General features: G+C 63.8%; 1 protein-coding gene across 1 annotated transcript; it reads left to right on the top strand.

The window, feature by feature from the left end:
- The first annotated feature begins 1,403 nt into the window (after positions 1-1,403).
- Positions 1,404-21,758, top strand: ASAP3 (ArfGAP with SH3 domain, ankyrin repeat and PH domain 3). Its single transcript, XM_054223985.1, has 26 exons — positions 1,404-1,753; positions 5,696-5,768; positions 6,158-6,303; positions 8,716-8,790; positions 9,141-9,190; positions 9,423-9,549; positions 11,903-11,988; positions 12,781-12,856; positions 12,983-13,069; positions 13,420-13,529; positions 14,428-14,497; positions 15,013-15,100; positions 15,517-15,565; positions 15,676-15,863; positions 16,000-16,133; positions 16,535-16,629; positions 16,929-17,109; positions 17,949-18,034; positions 18,159-18,274; positions 18,365-18,432; positions 18,611-18,718; positions 18,826-19,069; positions 19,169-19,457; positions 20,021-20,165; positions 20,389-20,511; positions 20,794-21,758. Exons 1-26 carry the CDS (start codon positions 1,628-1,630, stop codon positions 20,866-20,868), a joined length of 3,015 nt encoding a protein of 1,004 aa, XP_054079960.1. The 5' UTR covers positions 1,404-1,627; the 3' UTR covers positions 20,869-21,758.
- The last annotated feature ends 846 nt before the right edge of the window (positions 21,759-22,604 follow it).

Here is a 22,604-nt window from a genome sequence, read left to right as displayed (position 1 = left end):
ACCAACCCCGCAGAGCACAGCTGAGGCTTTTTGTCCCTTTCTTTCCAGTTTGTCACCAGCCCCATCCCCATGGCGGGACGCGCTCGGCGTGTGCCCGGCCTCAGCGCCTGCCCGCGGAGCATCCGGGCTCCCCCATCCTCTGGGAATGGCAAATCACCAGGGAATGGGACATCAGAATCCAGCCCCTTGGACCTGCGAGGTGAGGGGCTGGGCGGCTGCAGAGGTCCCCTCTGTTGGGGTGACGTGGCCCCTGTGCTCCCCGGCTGTGCTTCCCGAGGGCTCCGGGAATCACTCCCTGCCTGAAGAGGGATCGTTTTCCTTTGGGGCCGAGGAAGGGCAGGATGGGGATGGCCACCAGTTATACCAGTGCTCTGGGCAGGGATTGGGTTTTTATCCCAAGCCATCCCTGCGTGCCCAAGGTGGCTTTGGGTGTCACCTCGCTCCCCTGCTCCTCTCCATCCCGCATCCCACCGGGACAGGAGGGGCCTGTCCGGTGCATTGTCACCCATCTCTGGGTGCTCGCCAGCCTGTCCCTGGGAGAGCTGGGTGCCGGGGCGAGGCTGGGGGGGTGCGGATCCGGTGGTACTCCGGGGTTTTCCCTTCCTCTTGCCCCCACACCCCGAGACCCTGCACCCCCCAGCTCCCGGCACTCACAGTGAGGGTCACCGGGGGGACAGAGTGGGGACCCCTGCCTGCGGGGTGTCCGGACTCCCCCATCTTCTGGGAGTGGCAAATCACCAGGGAATGGGACACCAGAACCCAGCTCCTTGGACCCGTGAGGTGAGGGGCTGGGTGGCCATCCATCGGCATGATTTGACCCCAGATGTGACACCTTCAGACACGGATGAGCTGAGGGCTCTGGGAATTGCTCCGTGCCCAAAGAGGGATTGTTCCCTCTGGTGCTAAGGAAGGGCAGGATAGGGACGGCCACCAGTTATACCAGTACTCTGGGCAGGGATTGGGTTTTTATCCCAAGCCATCCCTGCGTGCCCAAGGTGGCTTCGGGTGAGACCTCGCTCCCGGTCCCCCCAGCTCCTCTCCATCCCGCATCCCACGGGGACAGGAGGGACCTGTCCGGTGGATTGTCACCCAACTCTGGGTGCTCGCCAGCCTGTCCCTGGGAGAGCTGGGTGCCGGGGCGAGGCTGGGGGGGTGCGGATCCGGTGGTACTCCGGGGTTTTCCCTTCCTCTTGCCCCCGCACCCCGAGACTCCCGCACCCCGATACCCGGGACCCCGCATCCCCCACCTCCCGGTACGCGGGGTGAAGGTCACCGGGGGGGCGGAATGGGGGGTCTTGAGGGGGGGGACGCACACCACCGGGGCTGTTCGCCTTTAACGGGCGGGCGGGCGGGGCCTCCCACGTGACGGCGGCGGGGAGGGAGCGAGCGAGCGGGCGGGTGGAGGGAGAAAGTGTCCGGCGCGGCGCGGTGCGGGGCTCCCGGTGCGGGGCATGGGGCGCTGAGCCGGGCCTGGCCGGCACCCCCGGGGCGCTCCGCTGGGGAGCTCCCGGTGCCCTCCCGGTGCGCTCCGAGCGCCCTCCCGGTGCTCTCCCCGTTCGCCCCCTGGTGCGCTCCAAGCGAACTCCCGGTGCGGTTCCCGGTTGCCCCCGCCGTGTCCGCCCGCACCATGCCCGAGCAGCTCAGCGTGGCCGAATTCCTGGCCGTCACCGGCGAGGACCTCAGCTCCCCGGCCGCCGCCGCCTTCGCCTCCAAGATGCAGAAGTGCCGGGGGGCGGTGGGGGCTTTGGAGGAGGTGAGCGGGGATGGGGGCGGGAGGTGGTGGTGGTGGTGGTGGTGGGGGGGGGGGGGGGGGGTGTGTCGGCCTGCGCTCCCCGACTGGGAACACCCCCCGCACCCCGCGCTGGGGCAGCCCCTGGCACCCAGAGGTGCCCAGTGCCCACCCCGGGGGGGGATCTCCCTTGCTTGGACTTCTATTTATTGGGGTCCCCCCCCCCTCCCTTCGCCCCAAGACCTGGCGGGCACCCTAAGCTTTGAGTGGCCAGGGTGGCCGTTTGCATCCTCCGAGCAGCCCCAGCGTGTGCTTTTTCGAGGGCAAGGCCTGCAGAAATGGGCAAAACTCTCCTTTAAAGCCAACTTTGCCTCCAGTTCCTGGTGCTGCCCAGGGCCAGGCACCATGGGGTCGGGGGGGCGGGGGCCAGGGCATCCCCCCCGGGGCTGGGCAGAGCATCCACTGCTCCAACCGCTACCAAGGAGCCATCCCTGATGTGGTGTGGTGTCCCTTGGGGGGAGGGGGGGGGTCCCCCATGCGATTAAAGCCAGAGGGGTATTGGAGTATTTTTAGCCTCCCCCCCGAATCCCCGGCAGCGTTTGCGGGAAGGGCGGAGGTGGTGGGGTGCCTTCTTCGTCCCCCTTCTCCCGCCTGGAATAAAGGCGGTTTCCAGCTGGTCCCGTGGCTTTTGCCAACTCCTCTTAGCGAAGGAATGGCTTTGAAGGAGAGCCAGGGCTGGTGGGGAGCGTGGGGGCCCCAGGCGCCGGGGCTGCCGGGATCCCCGGGGGCAGCAGGATGGGGGTCCCCAGGCTGTAAATCTGGGGACGCACCATGGAGCATCCCTGTCCCTGCCAGCGCGTGCTGGCCACTGCCATGGATCTTCCTCTCAGCCGGGAATGGGGAGGCAGCTCCAGCCAGGAGGAAACAGCAGGAATTTCGTTTGGCTGCTCAGAGAGGCTGTGGTTAAGGGGGATGGGGATGGGGGGAGAGGCATCCCCTGGGCATGGCGGGGGTCTCTGCGGGGTTTGCTTAGGAAAGCTCTCAGTTGAGAGATCAGACTCGTGACTGCCACTGGGGCACAGGGCTGAGCCCCTCCCCAGTCCCACCGGAGGCTGCGGGGAACCCTCGTGGGGGCTGAACCGCTGCCAGGCCTTTGGCATCCCCGTGCTCCAGCGCGAGGGGAAGAGGGAAATCCAACCGAACCAGCCCCAGCCCCACGCCGCCCTCCGAGCCCTGATGGGGCGATAGCATCAGGCGAGGGAAATAAATGGCAGCGGCTTTGGTGAAGGCTGGGGAGTGGGAGAGACTCTCTGCGACCAAACTGAGCCGTCGTCTTCCCTGTTACCACCCCAGATCCCGGCTGGTCGGTGGCTTGGTGAGCAGGAGGGAGCGAGGATTCCTGGTCTTGCTCCAGTGGCTGCTGGGTGGGAAGGGGTGACCGTATCCCACCAGGTCCCCAAGAACAGGGCGCTGCCACCTTCGAGGCACGGCTGCGTGCACCCGTCTGGGAGCTGGTCCCGAATGGGGGGACAGGAGAGATGTGGGTGAGTGGGGTGAGGGCTGGAAGCTGAAGCTCGCCATTGGGGAAACATCAAGAGTTTGGCTCGGTTATGAGGCTGGAGCTGCTCCGTGCCTCAGTTTCCCTCCTGGGATCAAAGAGGGCCCTCCCCTCCCAGGGGTCTCGTGTGACTTTGGGATCCTTGGAGGTGCTGCAGAGGCAGAACCCAAAGTCTCTGGAGTGGGCTGGAATGTCGGATCCAGCCCTTGGTGGTTGGGACTGGGTGCTGGGTGCATGTCACACAAGACCATGCACCTCCGGGACGGGGCAGGGTGACATGGCAGAGGCCTCTGGCACGTTTGGTGGCAGAACTGGCAGCCGGGCTCCCAACTCACCCCATCACCATGTAAATAATACCGTGTCCCTGCCACGTGCTGCCCTTTGCACCCAGGACAGAGCCGCCAGCCCAGCCCCTGGCACCCGCGGCGGCTCCTTCGCCGGGCGGCACGAGCCGATGCGGGGGGGGGGGGGGGCGGAAGAATGGCCCCCATTGAGCATCCTGCGGGGGGTGGTGGTGGCGGCTGCCCGGGGTCCCCAGGCTGCCAGCCCATGTTGTCGTAGTGCAGGTGCGGATCCATCCCTTCCTCCATCCCTATGGGGAATCCCTCGTCTCCAAGCTGGGCTGGGAGGTGATGGGTGCTGTGGGGGCTCCAGACATCGCTGCCCTCGGCTCCGGAGGGCTGTCCCTGTGCAGCCAAGGCCTGTGTCCCCAGCAGCCAGCCCGGTACATCGGGGATGCCAGCGATGCCCGCAGCTGGGGCAGCACCGTGCAGTGATTTCCTCTGCATTTACCACTCCGGTGCCCGGCTCTGCCTGCCCCATCCCCACCAGCTGGTTTGCAGACCCCTTCCTGAAAGCCCCAGTGACTGTCCCCAGATCGTCCCCTGTCCCTGTGTTCAGCCTCCTGCGGCCGTGAGCTGACACTGGGGTGGGTTGCCCTATCCCGGGCACTTGGAGCAGCTTCTTCCCCTGCTTCCACTTTGCCTTGATGCATCCAAAGCATCTCAAGCTGCCTCAGTTTCCCTTTCCCAGGGCTACGCCAGGTTTGTGAGCCTGAGGCCACCAGGCATCCAGCCCCAGTGTCCCCCCCTGCCAAGGGAGGGGATGCCACTATCCCAGCCCACAGCTCCGGAGGGCCTGGGGCACCCAGATTTGGTGCAGAAGGGGGCTATGGAGCATCCCAACATCCTCCCCGTTGTAGATGCCTTGTGAGACCCTCCTCTGGGGGGAATTTGGCTCCTGCCTCAGCCTGCTCCCCTCCCAGCCAGCTCATCCCAGCCAAAGCTCGTCCGCAGCATCCCATCCAGCGAGGAGGGCCTCGGAGAGCGGCGCCGAAGCCAGGCTGACCCTGCTGTCAGGAAATCGGCCTTGACATCAGCCCGAAAACCTTCGGCGAGAGCGCGAGCGAGAGAGAGAGAGCCTCTTTATTGTAATTCCTCCGCGGTTTCATCCCTCGCCCTTCTTGCCGTTCACGCCCTCGAAATATTTCCAGCCTGTTATCATGCCTCTGGTACCTGCAGCCAAGCCGCCCTTAACCCTTTCCTGATGGCTGGGGCCGGCGTGTGTTTGGGCTACGATGCTCCGCGGGCAGCGCCGCGGGCAAGTTGGCATCGGGTTGAGTTTGCCCCGGTGCTCGGTGGGGGCAAGCGGGGGCTGCCTGCGTAGGGAGGGATGGAGCGAGGATGGGGGGGGACCAGGCTGGGGATGGTCCGAGCGCAGGATGCAGCTGTTGGGGGCTGCGGGAGGGAGGGGGGGGTCCACAGTGCCGGGGGCCACGGCCAAGACCCTGCATGGGCTGGGGGGTGGTTGTGGAGAGCCGTGTTTATGTGGGATTATGGGCGTTGATGCGGGATTGAGGTGATTTAGGTCCCTGTCGGGCATCGCGGCGGGTGGGTCCCGTTTTTGGCTCTGCCGTGGACCCCTGCGAGGAGCTGGGCACCCTCGGAGGTCTCTGGCCTGGCCCCGCGCTGTGGGGACGTGTGGTGGGGTGGCGGGGACGGGCTGGGGTATTTGTGCTACGTGATGCTTTGTCCCTTCCTTGGTTGAAAGAACCCCTGAGAGATGCGGGGAGGCATTTTCCATGGTTGCTGGAAGCTGCTGGGATCCTGGCCGAGCCTCTCGCCCCCCTGCTACCCTCTTGCTCGAACCCGCCTCTCCGGGGACAGCCAAAGCCCGGCCTGGCAGCCAAAGCCGCGGGGACCACAGGCCTGGCAGGGGACGGGCTGGATACTCCGGTGTCCCTGGGATGCCTCCGGCTCCTCTCCCAGCCCCGGGAGCTTGGCCGTTGCCCCGCACATCTGCATGGCAGAGCAGCCGCCTTTTCCAAGGGCCAGCTGGGCTGGGGGGAGCGGCGGCGGCGCTTGGCAGGGCTAACGAGCTCCGTTTGTTTTCTTTCTTCGCTTTCGCAGAGCCTGGATGGGGACCAAGCCGTACTCCAGAGGATCAGGAAATATGTGAAAGCCATTCACGTCTCCGGGCTCAGTGAGTTGTGCTTCGAGAGCTGATGGGCAGCCCTGGGCCACCGGGGTCTGTGATGGTCCCGTCCTCCGCCAACGCTGGTCACGTCTGTCCCTGGGGTGATGCAGCCGGACGGTTGGGTGGCCATGGGTGCTGGCCAGCTAGCCAGCCAGCCTGGGCAACGTGATAGGGTGCCCACAACTGGCTTGAAAAGGGGTAAAAAGGGAAATCAAGACCCTTTGGGAGGTTGGTTGGGCACGGCGCTGCTGTCCTGCAGCAGGATCAGCCCAGCTCTGCTACGGAGGGATGGGGAGATGGGTGCTGGGTGCTGGTGGGACCTCATGATGGGACCGTCTCCATGGACGGGGTGCTGCAGGGCCACCCGTGTCCCTCACCGGTGTCCCCCCGCGCAGCCCATGTGGAGAACGAGGAGCAGTACAGCGAAGCCCTGGAGAACTTCGGCAACAACCACCTCTCCCAGAACAACCACGAGCTCTCCACCGGCTTCCTCAACCTGGCCGTCTTCACCCGCGAGGTCACGGCGCTCTTCAAGAACCTGGTGAGCCGCCCCGTGTTCCTCCGGCACGCTACTGGCATCGGGGGGAGGCTTTAACCCCCCCAAGAGATGGGATCATGGGGTTCACGGCGTCTCCAGTGCAGCCTCAGGCTGTTCTCTGCACCCGGCTATTGCCAAGCTGGGGAAAATCTCCAGGATCCATCTGGATTTGGACAAACCACCCGGTGCAGTCCCCCTCCTCCTAGTTTAGCTGCCCTCCACCACAGCTGGGAATCCCCAGCTCCCATCCCAGGCTCGGGAACACGCTCCTGGTGCTCCCAGACCATCCGATACCCCCGTTGCTGGATTTACAGCTCATTCCCAGCTCCGCTGGAGACGCCGACGCCGGGGATCCGATGGGCGGTTGGGTCTGCTATTTTCTTTTTTCCCTTTCTTTCTCTCTAATTTTTTTTTCTTTTTTTTTTTTTTTTTTTTTTTTTTTGCATCAATTGCATCTCTGATCTCGCTTGCCAAGAAGTAAATCAAAGCCATGCCGAGCTGCGCAGCGGGGCCTTGGGGAGCCGCGGCCGCGCGGGAAGCAGGCAGGGCAGGCAGAGAGCAGGCAGGACAGGCAAGGAGGGCGGGCAGGCAGAGGGCGGGCAGGCAGCAGGTAGAGGGTGGTCAGGCAGAGAGCAGGCAGGACTGGCAAGGAGGGCGGGCAGGCAGAGGGCGGGCAGGCAGCAGGTAGAGGGTGGTCAGGCAGAGAGCAGGCAGGACTGGCAGGCAGAGAGTAGGCAGAGGCTGGGCAGACAGGCAGGCAGGGGGCAGGCAGGCAGAGAGCAGGCAGGACAGTCAGAAGGTGGGCAGGCAGAGGGCAGGCAGGACAGGCAAGGAGGGCAGGCAGGCAGGCAGGGCAGGCAGAGAGCAGGCAGGCAGAGGCTGGGCAGACAGGCAGGGCAAGCAGGGGGCAGGCAGGCAGAGAGCAGGCAGGACAGGCAGAGGGTGGGCAGGCAGACGGCAGGCAGAGAGCAGGCAGGACGGGCAGAGGGTGGGCAGGCAGACGGCAGGCAGAGAGCAGGCAGGCAGGCAGACGGCAGGCAGGGGGCAGTTAGGCAGACAGCAGGCAGAGGGCAGGCAGGCAGAGGGCAAGCAGACAGGCAGGGCTGGCTATGAGCCGCACCGGCAGCACCTTCCCCACCACGGGAATGGCTCTGGTGGAGAAGTCGGTTCCCGGAGGGAGCTGGGTCTGTGCACACCCACAAAGCCTTTTTGGGGGGGGGTGGGGGGGGGTATGTCCCATGCCGCTGGCCCCCTCTTGCATCCCTTTCGAATCCCCCCTCCACGGCGTGTTTTTGGCCGCTGGCCCTGCTTAAGGAGGAGATTGATTTCTGCTGCCCTTCCCCCAGCAAGAATTTCAGATTTCGGCGTCTTCCTTTCCCAGTTACCCCAGTCTGGGCCTCCCCACTCCTCCCTTTCCCTACTGTCCCAGCCCGGCTGGACCCCCGCGCTCCGGGGGGGACTCTGCGGGAACCGTCCCCCCCCCGATGGAGGAGTCGGACCGGTTCCCGGGGGAGGGCAGCACAGGTCCCCCCACCTCCTGCCCCATGTGCTGCTGGCGTGGGAACAGCCACCACCATGTCCCCCCTCTGTCCCCGGAGCGGCGTTACATGCCGGGACCATCGACTGGATCCAAAAAGCCAGGTTTCCCCTCCTGGAGTCCCCCCTGAGCTGTCGGAAGCGGGGTGCCCTGTCACCCCGGAGCTGTTGGAATGGGGATGCCCTGTCCCCCTCCTTGTTCAGGGCTGGTCCTGTGCCCCACAGCTGGGTTTCTCCCCAGGGTTAAAACCCCTCAGGAGCCTTTAAAATAAATCTGGGTGTGTGTGTGGGGGGTCCCACGTGGGTGCTGGAGCTGCTCTAACAGCACTAAAATGGGATGCTGCCCCCGGGGGCGCATGGAGGGACGCGGGGACCAGAGCAAGGTCCCGTGTCCCCATCACAGACCCCTGCATGGTGCTGGTGGGGACGGCGATGGCCGCGTTACTGTCCCCAAACCCCAGAAAAGGGGCTTGGGGGGAAAAGAAAGACATTTTGAGAACCCCCCTTTGCATTGTGGGGGGGCTCTTTGTATCACGGGGCCGTGGAGGGGCCGGTGGCATCGCCGGGTGCTGTAGGGGGACGGGGACAGGGACGGGGTGGCGATGGCGAAGCAGGGGAACAGCTTTGGTTTTGGCAGCCGCGGCGCTGATGTGGTTTGTGGGAAGGGCCCCGCGTCAGACATCTTGCAGCCAGCTTCGACAAGCCCCAGCCTGCCCCGTGCCTGGATCCGGCCCCGCTTCCAGCCTCTTTAACCCTTCCCGGGGCAGCGATGGAGCTGGGAGGGGGACCCCAGCGCTGGGAAGGACCTGGGGCTCTGGCTCCATGACCTGCCCTGAGGTGGGGACCCCCGTCGGGTAACCCCGTCTCTGCCCTTCGCAGGTGCAGAACCTGAATAACATCGTCTCCTTCCCCCTGGACAGCCTGCTGAAGGGGCAGCTGAAGGAGGGCCGCCTGGTGAGTCCCCCTCCAGCGCTGTCCCCAGGGGCTCCGAGCCTGCAGGTCACCCATTTGGGGACATATTGCAGCAAGACCCCCCCGTTAGGGGCTCAGCTTGTGCCCATGGCCAGGAGAAGGAAGGAGCAAATCCCTGAGGCCGGGAGGCAGCAGCGAGGGCTGGAAGGGACTGGAGCAAGGGGTGAAGACCCAGTGGGGACGTCCCTTGTCCCCGAGGAGCGGTGTCCCCTCCCCAAGGAGCAGGGCAGGGTGCAGTGATGCAAAGCCCTTGGCTGTGGGACACTGCTTCGGTGCCACCGGGTCTTTCGCTATCCCTGACGGTTGCCATCCCCTCTCTCCTTTTGCCGCAGGACTCCAAGAAGCAGATCGAAAAGGCCTGGAAGGATTACGAGACCAAAGTGTAAGGAACCCCCTGCCTCCGGCAAAATCCGCCTAATCCCGCTCTGCACAAAGGTGTTTTGTCCCGGGGCTGGAGCCGGGCACCTATTGGTGCCAGTTTGCCGTCGGGTGGGCTCCGGTCCAGCCTTCCCCAGCTAGAGAGGGTCTGGAGATGTTCCTCCTGATCCCATTCCCGCCATGGGACACCCCTCAGAGCAGGGTTGTCCCCAGCCCATCGCCATCCCGTCCCGCAGGGGGAAGATGGAGAAGGAGAAGGAGCGCGCCCGCTTGGCGGGGGTCATCCAGGCGGAGCCGTCGGCGGCGGAGGTGGCCGAGGACATGCAGAAGGAGCGGCGGCTCTTCCAGCTCCACATGTGCGAGGTAGGGGCTGTGCCGGGGCGGGGAAGGGACGGACGGGGACCGTTCAGCCTCAGGAGGTCACAGGGGGCCGCTCCGCTCAGAGCAGCGTGGGGGTGTCAGCCTGTCCCTGTCCCCACCACCAAAGCAGCCCCACGGGGCTGCGGTGCTGGGCCCTCGGTTGTCCCCATCCCATCGTGTCCCTGCACGGTCCCGGCTCAGGGACGCCCCATTCCCGAGTTGAGGACCCTGCGGGATGTGAATGGCACCCGTGGGTTACCCTGCAGCGAGGCACCCGGGGCTTGCACCCGCGTCCTCCCAACCCCGCTCCCACCCCTCCACTGCAAAGCCAGAATGTTTGGGGCAAAAAGTGAGCTTTTTGGATAACGTCCCCGAGGTTGGCTTTGCGGTTTCACCCTATTCTCAAAACTGTTCTTGGTTTTGGTTAGGGGGGGCTCACAAGTGGCCCCAGATCCCCCCCTGCTCCTATCCCAGGGGTCCGTGCTCAGGAGGTGAGGTGGGAATAGGTGAAGGATGGAGACCCAGTGTCAGCCCCCCGCAGCGAAGAGGGGACCCAGCCATCCCGGCTCCGGACATCCCAGCCGCCCCCTAAACCCCTTGAGAGTGACACAGACCAGGGGACAAGCCCTCAGTGAGTTGTCCCGGGGGTTTCCCATGTCCCCGAGGGCCCGGCAGCAGCGTCGGAGCCCGATGCCGCCCCACGTATTCCCCCTCCGGCAAAGGGCAGGGGGTGCGGGGAGGAGGCTGCGCCCGCCGCAGCGGGGCCGGGGAGCTGGGACCCGGCCAGATGAGTCACTGCCTTGAATAGCACCACTATGAAACAAATAACAGCACATGGAAAAGCAGGAGCTGCAGCCCGGCCGGGGAGGGGCCGCTGAAAAGCGGCTTCGTGTGTGTGCCCCGGCGTGCAGGAGAGCTGCTGCTTTCCCGGGGATCCTGCTTGGAAATGGTTGGGAGTGGGGGGGTGGGATGCAGCTCTTTGAAGGGGCCGGCCAGGGCTGGGGGGTGCGTGTCGTACGTAGGTTTGTAGGTGGATGGTGTTTGCTGCTTCCTGGGGTGGGGGCGCGATCCGATTTCGCCCCAGGGGTGATCATGGAATGGTTTGGGTTGGAAGGGACCTTAAAGGCCACCCAGTGCCACCCCCCTGCCCTGGGCAGGGACACCTCCCACCAGCCCAGGTTGCTCCAAGCCCCGTCCAACCTGGCCTTGAACCCCTCCAGGGATGGGGCAGCCACAGCTTCTCTGGGCAACCTGGGCCAGTGATGGGAGGGGGTTGTTGCATCTCCCCATCGTGGGCCATCTCACACCCCCAGGGGTGAATGGAGGCAGCTGGACCCGGACCCTTTGCTTGTGGGTCTCAGCGTGGGTGGCAGCGCAGGGAAGTCCCACGGGAGCCTGGCACACGTGGCCTTTTCCAGTTGGGACTTTGTTCAGGGGGTGCAGTCGGTGCCTGGACACCCCGGCGCTCCGGCTTGGATGCTACGTTGGCTTTGTGCCTTCAGCGTGGAGCGATTTCCCAACCCTGCCCAGCCCAGGTGACCCCTCGCTGGACAGAGGTGCCCAGAGTGCCCAGGGCGCCAGGAGGCTCCATCCCGGGGGCTCTATCCCGCCGTGGTCCTTCCCCACCATGGAAAACTCAGGGCTGCCTTCCCCTCCCCTCTCTTCCCGCTCCAAACCATCCTCCGGCAGCTGCGCCTGGAGAGGAGCTCGCAGGGGGAAAATTTTTTCCCCTCCGCCTTATTTTGCCGGGGGTGAGCAAGGCTCCGTGTATTTTCTGCCTGCAGCTGATGGATGGGTTTGATGGAGCAAGCTGCGATTTCCCATCCCATGGGATACCTCCGCCAGGACTGTGGACCTCCGGGGCTGATGCGCTACAGGCGCTTGCTGCTTAAAATCTGATTTTTTTTATTTTTTTTTTTTTTGGGGGGGAGCAAAGGGGTCATATCTTAAAAAACATTTGAGCTGGTTTGTTGGGTTTTTTTGTTTTGTGTTTTTTTTTTTTCTTTTTCTTTTCTTCGCGAGCTGCCTTGGGCCTTGGTTGTTTATTAACTCCAGAAGGAATGAGCAGCGGGAGAAGCATGCTCGGCTGGAAACCCCGGGGCCATGCCTCGGTCCTTGAACTTGCTGGGGCTTGGAGGGTTTCCAGAGCCAGGTTTTTCTGAGGGTGGTCCCCAGCGAGCTGCCTTCGAATCCCAACGTCGTGACTCGACTTCTTGAAACCCAGCCAGCGTTTTAACCCTCCTCCCCGCGCGGGGAAGGGAAGGCGAGGGCCGAGCAGGCCCTTGCTCTTTCCTCTGGGATACTTTCGGCCGTGCCTGGTCTCCATCACTTAACCGGGTGTCTTCTCCTCTTCCAGTACCTGCTGAAAGCCAGCGAATCTCAGATGAAGCAGGGACCAGATTTCCTGCAGAGCCTCATCAAGTTTTTCCACGCTCAGCACAAGTAGGTCCCACCTGGGTCTAAGGGGGCTCATCCCCGGGGTCGGTTGTCACCCATGGGAGGTCCCACGAGGGACCTTCTCCCATCCCAGCTCGACAAAGCTGTTGATGAAGAAGCTGGGCAGATCCTGTCGCTCTCTTGTTGCATCCAAGGAGTCGAAACGTGCTTTGTTGGCTTGAGGAGCTGTAAACGTGTCTGTGGGGGCTGGGGGAAGGGGGTTGGCTTGGGATATATCCGATGATTTGGTTTCTGGATAGATTTCCAGGGATGAGTTCAGCCGAGCGGCTCCGCTGTTAGCCGTGGGGCTCGTAACGAGAGTGGTTTGGAGCAAGGGATTAACATCCCCCTAGCCTTTCCCATTGCTCCCTGAGGCTGGAGTAGCAGCGTGGCGGTGTCGTGTCATCTCCTCCAGCTCTCGAGTGGGGAAACTGAGGCAGGGAGGGGGCAGTTGGCCAAGAATACGACCTCGACTGGGGCTGTGACCCAGAGATCTCCAGGATCTGGCTTCTAGCAGGGCTGGTCCCCAGTGAGATGAGCTTGCGTTGAACAAGGGGCCAATCCTGGATCCCAGACACCCCAAATATTTGGGGTATCCAGACCCCATCGGCTGGGCTTGGCCCCTCCAGGGGTCTCTCTAGGTCCCGGGAGCAGAGGAACCATAAAGCAAGAGCAGCTTTGCCGGGGGGTTGCTATGGTCTCCTGCCACGTTTTCTCTGAAAAAAACCCCACCTCTTTTTTATTTTTTTTCCTCCGTCCTCCCCATCTGCATCTCAATCACGTTAAATAAATGCCCAGTTTCTTCCAAGACGGCTGGAAGGCTGCCCAGAACCTCTACCCCTTCATTGAGAAGCTCGCTGTCTCCCTCCACGCGGTAAGTCCCCCAGGCTGCCATCCAGCGTCGCTCAGACGTGTCCCCCGAGACGCCACCCGCCCCGTGCCGGTCCCTGAGAACGCCCGCATTCGGCGCAGCGGTGAGGGCAGCTGCCTCCCTTTCCAGCTCCACCAAGCGCAAGAGGAGGAGGTGAAGCAGCTCACGCAGACCCGCGATTCCCTCCGCAGCATCCTCCAGCTGGAGAGCAAGGAGGTGAGACCCCGGGATGGGCAGGGGAGAGCCGGGAAGGAGGGTCGGGAGGGTGCTGGCTGCTATGGAGGGGTGAGAGCCCCGGGTTTAGCTTGGGGATGGGGAGCAGCTGGAAAAGGGGAGCTGGGGACCAAAGGGGACATCCATGGGAGTGGAGCAGGAGAGCTGGGAGATGCTCGGAGGCTGGGAAGGGACGGGGGTCTCTGGCATTCTGCTGGGCGCTGCACCCATGTAAGGATGAGGTCACTTGGGGGCAGCACCCACTTCTGCACCTCTCACTTTGCTTTTTAAATGTTTGTGGTTTTTTTTGTTTTGTTTGTTTGTTTTTTTTTTTTTCCCCCGGGTGAGCTCAGGAAAACCTGAGTAGGAAGAATTCCGGTAGCGGCTACAGCATCCACCAGCACCAAGGGAACAAGCAGTACGGGACAGAGAAGTCGGGATTTCTGTACAAGAAGAGCGATGGGTGAGGATGGGTGTTATTTGCCCAGAGAGCTCCCAGCTCCATCCCAGTGTTGCTGTGGGCTGGGAGAGCACCATGCTCATGGGAGGCCCCAGAGCTGGGACATCCCAAGATGGAACTGTTTGGGTGAGGATTTTGGTCGCTGTTAGCCAGGTCTTTGGGTGCAATTGGTCCCGTCTGATCTTGAGCATCCATCGATACTTGGAGAATAGGATTTTTCCCCAGGCTGGAGGAGACCTGAGAGCTGGTGGTCAGGGTTTGGTGGGTCTCCAACTGCAGCTGGGGAAGGAGGAGGTTTGGAGGTGGTGCAGGGGACCTTCCCCCAGGATGGTTTGGTGTCATTGGCCCATTTCTTATGTGAAGGCCCCCAACAGGCTCTGGTACCTGGGATGCTTCTCCCGTGATGCTCTCCGGGGTGGCTGGCTGGGCACAGTGGCTGGTGCTGCGTGGGTGTAGTGTCCTCGCATACGGGTCTCCAGGAACAGTGCCAAGTTCACCCTGAAGAGCTGTGTGCTGTGTGTGCTGTGGGAGGGAAAGAAATTCCTTGTTTCTTGGGCATGGAGGGAGAAAGGATCCCGGTGGGATCATCTAGGGTGAAAAATAAAGCCCTCAGAGCCCCAAAGAGAAGGTCTTCACCTTCTCAGTGGACCTCTGGGTGTTGGGCACCAGGTTTTGAGCATGTGCTTTGCCGAACTGGGGCTACAGTGATGCTGTAGCCAGCACGGCCCATGGCCAGCCCCCCCCAGCAGGACATTTCGTGCTCTCCGAGTTACAGGAAGCACAACCCCACATCCAGAAAGCCATCAGGCCGAGGGCTGCCGTGGCTGGTTTGGGAGGCGGAGGGATGTGGGTGATCAGGGCTGTGCAACGCGTCCTCACTCCTCCTCTTCTTCCTCCTCAGAATCCGCAAAGTCTGGCAGAAGAGGAAGTGCGGCGTGAAGTATGGCTGCCTGACCATCTCCCACAGCACGGTGAGGAGAGCCGGGGGGACTGCAGCCCTGACCCTTGAAGTCACCCTTTGAGCGTTGGTTTCCATTGGATTTCGGGTTTAGTTTTGCCCAAACTGGTCGCGAATCTTCCTGGCTTAAAATTTAGTATGAGCTGGGACTAAATGGGCTATAAATATAAATACGAGCTAAATGGGCTCCCCCATGTTTGCTAGGTGTCAATGGGAGGGGACGGTGGGTTTGGCCGGGGCAGCGAGATGGGTCTTGAGGTTCCAGACAAGGCCAAAAGGGGCCGGGGTGGTTTGGGAGGTGGGTGCTGCCCCCTGGCGGTGGAGGCTGCGAACTGCAGCGGGGACAGAGGACACGGCTCGGGGGCGTCGAGTTCTGCAAAGGGTCAGAGAGGGTCCCACTCGCCTGGTTGTCCCAAGAGGGACCGTGGTTGTTGTCCCGCCGGAGTTGCCATCGGAGGTACGCGCTTGGTGATGCGCGTCTCACCCCTTTCCCAGTCCTTCAACCTGCTTCACCCTCACACCCTGCAGATAAACCGTCCCCCCGTCAAGCTGAACCTCCTCACCTGCCAAGTGCGACCCCACGCCGAGGAGAAGAAATGCTTTGACCTGGTGACGCGTGAGTGCCTGGAGCGGGATGCCAGGGCTGGGGTGGGCGGGTTTGACCTGGAGGCGGCCGAGCTGCGGGTGGGAACTCCCTTTTTGGAGGCGAGCATCCCGAGTGGGTTTTTCCAGTGGCTGGCTGGCCTTCCACCAGCCCTGACATGGCACCTGGGCACCCTTTGCCCTTTTGATCCATCTCTGGGCATCTCCCTGCCTGCTTTTATGGAGGAAACCGACCTCTCCAAGGAGATCTAGCAAGCTCAAAGACAAAAAGAGGTCGCAACAGGGCTTGCGTGATGGAAGAGTGACGTGCAGGGATTTAATTTTAGTTTAAAGCAGCCCCTTTGGAGTAATTTCAGCCCCTTCCTGTGGTCTTTGGGCATCCCTTAATCCCCCTCCCTCACCTTCTCCCCGCTCTCCCCATCCCTGCAGACAACAGGACGTATCACTTCCAAGCGGAGGATGAACAGGAGTGTGTTGTGTAAGTGCCGCAGCCCATCCCCACTCCTTACGGTGCCAGATCCTTCTCTTCCTTCCCCATCCTCCTTCTCCTCCTCTTTCTCCTCCTGATGGGGGCTCCCTCCTGCCCAGGTGGGTCTCGGTGTTGCAGAACAGCAAGGACGAAGCCCTGAGCAACGCCTTCAAGGGGGAGCCCAACGGCGGCGGGGCGGCGGCGGGCGGCGGGGCGGACGGCGGCGTGCAGGAGCTCACCAAGCTGGTCATCAGCGAGGTGAAGAACATGCCGGGAAACAAGCAGTGTTGTGACTGCGGGGCCCCGGGTAGGTCAGGGCTTGGGGTGTCCCCCCCTCCGCTTCCCCGTCCAGGCGTGGGTTGGGTACCCGGGGAGGGGGGCGGTTGCAGCGTCCCGCGGGGCTGGGTGGGGATGCTGAGCCCTGGCATCGCTCCCCCCTGCAGACCCTACGTGGCTCTCCACCAACCTGGGCATCCTGACGTGTATCGAGTGCTCCGGCATCCATCGGGAACTGGGCGTGCATTATTCCCGCATCCAGTCCCTCACCCTGGATGTCCTCAGCACCTCCGAGCTGCTGGTAAGTGTCTCCCCGAGATCTTGCCCCCACCGGGAATCGCCCTCTGGCTCCCAGACCTCCTGAGGTGCAGAGTTTATCCCTCCTCTTCCATCCCGTCTGTGCCCAGTTTGCTCCAGCACTCGCAAACTTGCCTCAGTTTCCCCAGTGGCAGTTTGCAGCCCCCAGCATGGGGGTCCGGGTGAATGGGGGGGACGCTGGCAGCCCCCCAGGACCTACTCCTTGTTAAAACAGACTTCTGCCGTGAAAAAACAGCATCCCCAGGGAGATGCTGCTCTGGGAAGGTCCTGGGTGGATCCGGTGGATTCCTTCCGGGTGCCTCCAGGATGGGGATAGGGATCTGGCTGGGGCGGGGTGAGCGTGGCCACGGGGGCTCGTCTCCCTCCGTCCCTCTCTCGCCGCAGCTGGCCGTCAGCGTCGGGAACACCCGCTTTAACGAGATCATGGAGGCCGTGCTGCCCGCGCAGGACTGCCCCAAGCCCTCGGCCAGCAGCGATATGTGAGTTGGCCACTGGCCGCGGGGGCTCAGGGTGGGCCGGGAGGAGGAGGAGTGCACGGTGCATGGTCTGTCCTTGTCCCCGCGCCACCGCCCATCAGCTCTGAGACAGCCCGGGGATGGGAGAGATGGGGATGCTGGTGTCATCGCCTGGATTTTGGTGGGGACCTGCAGCTTTTTTGGAGATTTCTCCCCGATCCCGAGGCTTCGGGAGGAGACAGGAGCCCCCGGCTGTGGTGGGCGCTGGAGCGGGTATGGTCTCCATGCCCAGTCAAGCCGATGCCATGCCGCCCTTCCCACAGGGCCGCCCGCAAGGAGTACATCGTGGCCAAGTATATGGAGCGACGCTACGTGCAGAAAAGCGGCCGCGATGATCCCCACCGCCTCTGGGAAGCCATTCGTGCCCGCGACCTGCTGGCCCTGCTCCAGGCCTTCGCCGAGGGGCACGATCTGGCCAAGCCCCTGGCCAGCCCCGAGGGCCAGGTGAGCCCCACGCCGCCGTGGCCATCCCGCTCCCTCTGCCCGGCAGCATAAATGGATTTTCCCCCTCTGGGTGCCCATGGTCAGGGTTTTGGGTGGAGATCTGCCCTTGAGAAGATGAGCATCCTCGGGTCCAGCTCTTCCCTTCCCCCCATCTTGGGGGAGATGAAGCATCCTTGGGTCCAGGTGTCCTTTCCTTTTGTCTTGGGGTTGATGAGCATCCTCAGGTCCAGCTCTCTTCTCCCCTTCATCCTGGGGGAGATGAAGCATTCCTCAGGTCTAGCGCTCCTTTCCCTTTGTCTTGGGGGAGATGAAGCATCCTCAGGTCCAGCTCTCTTCTCCCCTTCGTCCTGGGGGAGACAAGGCGTCCTTGGGTCCAGCTCTCCTTTCCCTTTGTCTTCAGGGAGATGAGCATCCTCAGATCTATCTCTCTTCACCCCTCCATCTTGGTGGGGATGAAGCATCCTTGGTTCCACTCCCCCTTTCCCTTTGTCTTGGGGTTGACGAGCATCCTCAGATCCATCTCTCTTCAGCCCTCCATCTTGGTGGGGATGAAGCATCCTTGGTTCCACCCCCCCTTTCCCTTTGTCTTGGGGTTGATGAGCATCCTCAGGTCCAGCTCTCTTCTCCCCTCCATCCTGGGGGAGATAAGGCATCCTTGGGTCCAGCTCTCCTTCCCCTTTGTCTTGGGGGAGATGAAGCATCCTCGGGTCCAGCTCTCCTCTCCCCTCCATCTTGGTGGGGATGAAGCATCCTCGGGTCCAGCTCTCTTCTCTCCTCCATCTCATGGGAGATGAGCACCCTCAGGTTCAGCTCTCCTCTCCCCTCCCATCTCACGGCAGGACCCGGGCGAGCTGGCGCTGCACATGGCCGTACGCCACGCCGACAGATCATCCCTTCCTCTGGTGGACTTCATCATCCAGAACGGGTGCGTCCCCAGCTGCCGGCGGTGTCCCCTGCCCGCTTTCCTGCGGGAGGAGCGTGCGCGAGCGCGAGGGACTGATGCTTGTGTGCTCTTGAGCCTTGAATTTCATGCCGGTGGCCCTGCGCAGGGGGACGCTGGACCGGGTGACGCAGGATGGGAACACGGCTTTGCACTACGGCGCGCTCTACAACCAGCCCAACTGCCTCAAGCTGCTCCTGAAGGGCAAAGCCAGCTTCTCCATGGGTACGGGGCTGGGATGGGAGGGTTTGGGGGAGCTCTGGTGGGAGCGGAGAGACTGTAACCTGGATCCGTCCCCTTTTGTCCCTCGGGCAGTGAACGCGGCGGGCGAGACGGCTTTGGACGTGGCTAGGAGGCTCAAGCACACGGAGTGTGAAGAGCTGGTAGGTGGGATGGAGGGATGGGGGAGATGCTCGGGCTGGGGAGAGGGGACCAAAGCGCCAGGGGAGGGCTGGCACGGAGGCGGGGGGCTCCTGGCACCTGTCCGTCCCCCCCCTGACCTGCCCCTGTCCGTCCCCCCCATCCCGTGCTGAGACCCCTCTGACCTGCCCCGTCCCGCAGCTGGAGCAGGCGCAGGCGGGGAAGCTCTCCCTGCAGATCCACGTCGAATACGACTGGGAGCCCCCCCAGGAGTTCCCCTACGACAGCGAGGACGAGCTGGAGGAGAAGGTACCCGTGGGACGGTGGCAGGGGGGACACCCCCCATCCCCAGCGAGGGGTCCAGACCCTGTTGGGGGGGGGGGTGGGCAGCCCTGGAACCGGGTGTCTGCCCCCAGGTGAGCCCCCTGCAGCGTTCCTTCAAGGGCACGTCGCCGCTGGCCGCCAGCCCCCCGCCCGCCTGTCCCCAGACCCGCTGGAGCTGCATGGGGATGGACATCACCAACAAGACCTACGAGAGCATCCTGGTGCCCTCACGCCCCGCGCCCCGCCGGGCCCACAGCGAGGAGATCCCCCCGCCGCTGCCCCTCAAAAACCCCACGCGGGGCGGCTCCCGCCCCAAACCCGGCCACAGCCCCACCGGTGAGGCGGTGTCGAGGGGGGGATGTCACCCGTGGTGGGGCTGTCCCTTCACCCAGACACCAGGTTTATTGTCCCCATCGTGTGTGTGTCCCCCCGCAGAGCGCCCCGAGCTCCCCCGGCAGGCGTCGGAGCCGCACTTCCCTGGACCAGCGGAGGCTCCGGCACCGCGCAGCCTCCCCTCTGCCGGCAGCACCGGCACCCTGGATGGCCCCCCCGGACCCCCAGCACCCACTACCCGCAGCCCTACCGAGAGCCGGCGGGCAGCGTACTGGGAGACCCGCTCGGAGACAGAGAGCAGCGGCACACGGCGGGGGCCGGAGCTGAGCCCCCCGCCCGGGCAGCCCCCACCAGGCAGCACGGCCCCCGACATCCCCCCCGTCAAGTTCAGGTAGGGACACCCCCCCGTCCAGCCTGGGGGTGCACTGGGTGTTGGGGGAGGGGGTCATTGCGTGGTGCTGGCGGGTCAGCTTCAACCCCTGCTGGGTTGTTCCCCCCCCTCCCTGGGATAGGGAACCTCAAATTGTCCCTGGGGGGCATGGAGCAAAGGGGTCCCCACCCTGAGCTGAAGTCCCCAAGGGAGTCGATGCTGGCCCTGGGATGCGGGAGGGGACAAGGGCAATCGCAGGGGTGCTGGGTTGTCCCTGGAGAAGGGGACTCAGATTATTTGGGGGTGACACCAAGACTGGGACCCCCTGCAAGTTGTCAAATATATATATATATATTTTTTTTTTCTCTCTTTTTGGAAATTGTGGTCAATGGGCTCGTTTAAGGGAGGGTGGGTGCTGGGGCCCTTCTCCATCAGCAGGCTGTGGGTGGCATCTTGGTCCCTTGGGTCCCATGGAGGGGGGGGCCCTAACCCCACTGAGACCTTGTGGGAAGGGGGACGGGCGGGGGAAGACGCCAGCAGAGAGGGGGTGACGCTGTCCCCTCTGTCCCCACTGTCCCCGGCAGCTCGGAGAGCACCCGCTCGTACCGGCGCATCAGCGGCGTGGTGGGCAAAGCAGGGTCGGCCGTGTCCCCCCAGAGCCCTGGTGGCCCCGAGGACCCTGCGCAGAGCAAGGTGCCCCCCGTGCCCATGCCCAGGAGGTTTGCTCCGGTAGGTGCCACGACTCGGGGGCGGGGAGGGGGGGGGGGTGTGGGGTGGGGGTGTCTCAGAGGGGCTGCGATGACGGGGGCGGGGGGGGGTCACCCTCTGCATCCCCAAGCATCCCAGCTCCCCTTATCCTGGGGTGGCAGATGGAGGGATCAGGGGTGTCACATCCCTGTACCCACCTTGGGGGGGGTCTTTCACCCCCTTTCCCCCCCCCACACCTTTGCAGGCCAAGGGGAGGCAGAAGCGGGTGAAGGCGGTGGCTGACTGCAAGGGGGACAAAGCGCGGGAGCTGACCTTCTCTAAGGGAGAGGTGATCGTGGTGACGCGGGAGGAGGATGAGCAGAGCTGGGTGAGTGTCACCTGGGGTCCCAACCCTGGTCCCTTCCCTGTCCCCCCCCCTTCCGCCCAGTTCTCTTCTGGAGGAGGCTGGGTCTTCACAGGGGGCACGGACGGGTGCCCCCTGCCCTGTCTGTGCATAGAGGAGGGAGGGGGAGGCTCCCACTGATGTGTCACCATCTCTGAATCCCTCTGGGAATTTGGGAATCAGCCCCAAAGCTTCTCCCCTGCCTCAGATGGGACTCCTGACATCCCCCCCCCGCCCCCACCTTGGGCTCCTTCTCTGCCCCTCCAGGTCGGCTTCATCGAGGGCGACGGCTCCCGCACTGGAGTCTTCCCAGCCAGCTTCGTCCACCTCTTGCAAGACTGATGGCGTGGCGGTGGCCCTTTTTGTCCCTGTCCCCTCAGCTGGGACCCAAGGCAGCTCCCCACTGGCCAGCGGGTGCTCGGGTGCAGCCCCAGCCCTGGGGGGGCTCGGCAGAGCCAGGCCACGAGGGACATGTACCCGGGACCTCGGTGTGGGACCATCCAGCCCGGCTGGACACTGCCCTCTAAGGGGGCTCGGAGACCCCCCCCCCCTCATTGAGAAGACCGTCCATGGATGGCGGCTGCGGGGAGCTGAAGGGCTGCCGCCTGCCCTGTGGGTAGGGCAGAGAACGCACACGCTCGCTGCACCAGTGGGCTGAGGTTTCTGTGCTGGCCCCCGGTGTCCCCTGTTCCTGTGGGCTCTGCCCATCCCTGGGGCTTTCCTCTCCCCTGTCTGCAAGGACTTGGGGATGGCGGAGCCGCACTGGCTGCCCCCCACCCTCCTCTGCCGGGGGGCCATGGACGCCCCCCTCCCCGGCCTGGGGGGAGCGGGGCTGGGGGGCAGCCGTGTACCCCCTGGCCGCATCCTCTACCCCAACTGTGAAGCCTTTGGGATGGGCAGGGAATAGGAAAGGGCTTTTATTGACCTCGCCTGGGGGGGGGCTGGAGGGTCTCTGGCCCTATCCCCCCCCCTCCTCCAGGCTCTGGGAGCTGCCTGGGCTGGGGAGGATTGGGGATACTTCAAAGCTTCCCCAAAACTAGTAGCGAAATGCCATTCCCTGATTTTTTTTGGGGGGCGGGGGGTGTTCAGGTGGCCCTGCAGAGCCACTGCCCCATGTCCCTCGCCTGGGGTGGGTGCTGGATCACTGCCCCAGCCCCGGGGGGGTCTCCGTGGGGGGGATTTCGCAGCTTTTTCTGGGACCAATGTCTCCCTCATGCCAGCGTCCCTCACGAGACACCTACCCCCATGCCCCCCCCCACCTCCAAATTACCCTCTCCCCCTTTTTTGTTTGTGCGTCAAATGTTTCATCTCAAAACCAGCCTTTTTTTTTTATTATTATTATAAATGTTTTCTGTCTCTGGTTTCTAATAAAGCCATCAGTTTTGTAAGTGCTTGAGAGCGTGTTTGGGGGGGGGGCGGGGGCACAGCCCCTGCCCTGGCGCTGGCAGGCCCCAGCCCGGGTGATGCTGGTGCCGTGCTCCGGAGCCTCCCAGGCACCGGGATCTCCGTGACCTGCTGTTGCCCATCGGGAATGTCACCCTGGGCTTTGGGGGTGTCGCGTGGTGGTGTGGGGGGGCGGGGGGGATGATGCTCTTTTGGGTGGGTGCAGCAGGTTGGGTTTTGGGGCACCCTCCCTGCGTGCCGGCATGGATCCCGCCCGGCACAGAGCGGGATGCTCACCCTGCGGCCACCCCTGGCGGGACAGGCGAGGGGGGCTCGCTTGCTGTCACCCACCCCATCCCCACTGCCCGGGGATGGCACCCCTCCCTTTTCCCCCCCTATCCTGCTGGTCCTTGGGGGGGCTCCTGGCTGTTCCCGGGGCTTAAAAAGCCGCGGGAGGTGTTGGGGGTGTCATTTGTCACCGCAGCTTGTTCCCCCGAGGAACTCGCTACCGCCGGACACCGGCTTCGGAAAGGGGGACACCCTTGGGACCCGCAGAGCTTGCACCGGGCGGCATCGCACCCCTCGGGAATCCCCGGCAAAGCCGTCCCGCTAGGAAAACCATGGTCCCCGGCCCTCTCCCGGCCAACACCGGGCTCCATCCCCGGGGCATCCGGCACCCCGACACCCACCGGGGT

The sequence above is a fragment of the Rissa tridactyla genome, chromosome 18 (assembly GCF_028500815.1).
Source record: "Rissa tridactyla isolate bRisTri1 chromosome 18, bRisTri1.patW.cur.20221130, whole genome shotgun sequence".
Taxonomy (NCBI): domain Eukaryota; kingdom Metazoa; phylum Chordata; class Aves; order Charadriiformes; family Laridae; genus Rissa; species Rissa tridactyla.
This window is presented reverse-complemented; position numbering and strand designations above follow the sequence as displayed.

What these genes read in the sequence shown, in the direction of transcription:
- ASAP3 (XM_054223985.1), top strand. Translation starts at nt 1,628, where the DNA reads ATGCCCGAGCAGCTCAGCGTGGCCGAATTCCTGGCCGTCACCGGCGAG. An exon ending in TCGCTGTCTCCCTCCACGCG is followed by an intron (nt 12,857 to 12,982) that starts GTAAGTCCCCCA and finishes CTCCCTTTCCAG; the next exon opens with CTCCACCAAGCGCAAGAGGA. An exon ending in ATCCCCCCCGTCAAGTTCAG is followed by an intron (nt 19,458 to 20,020) that starts GTAGGGACACCC and finishes TGTCCCCGGCAG; the next exon opens with CTCGGAGAGCACCCGCTCGT.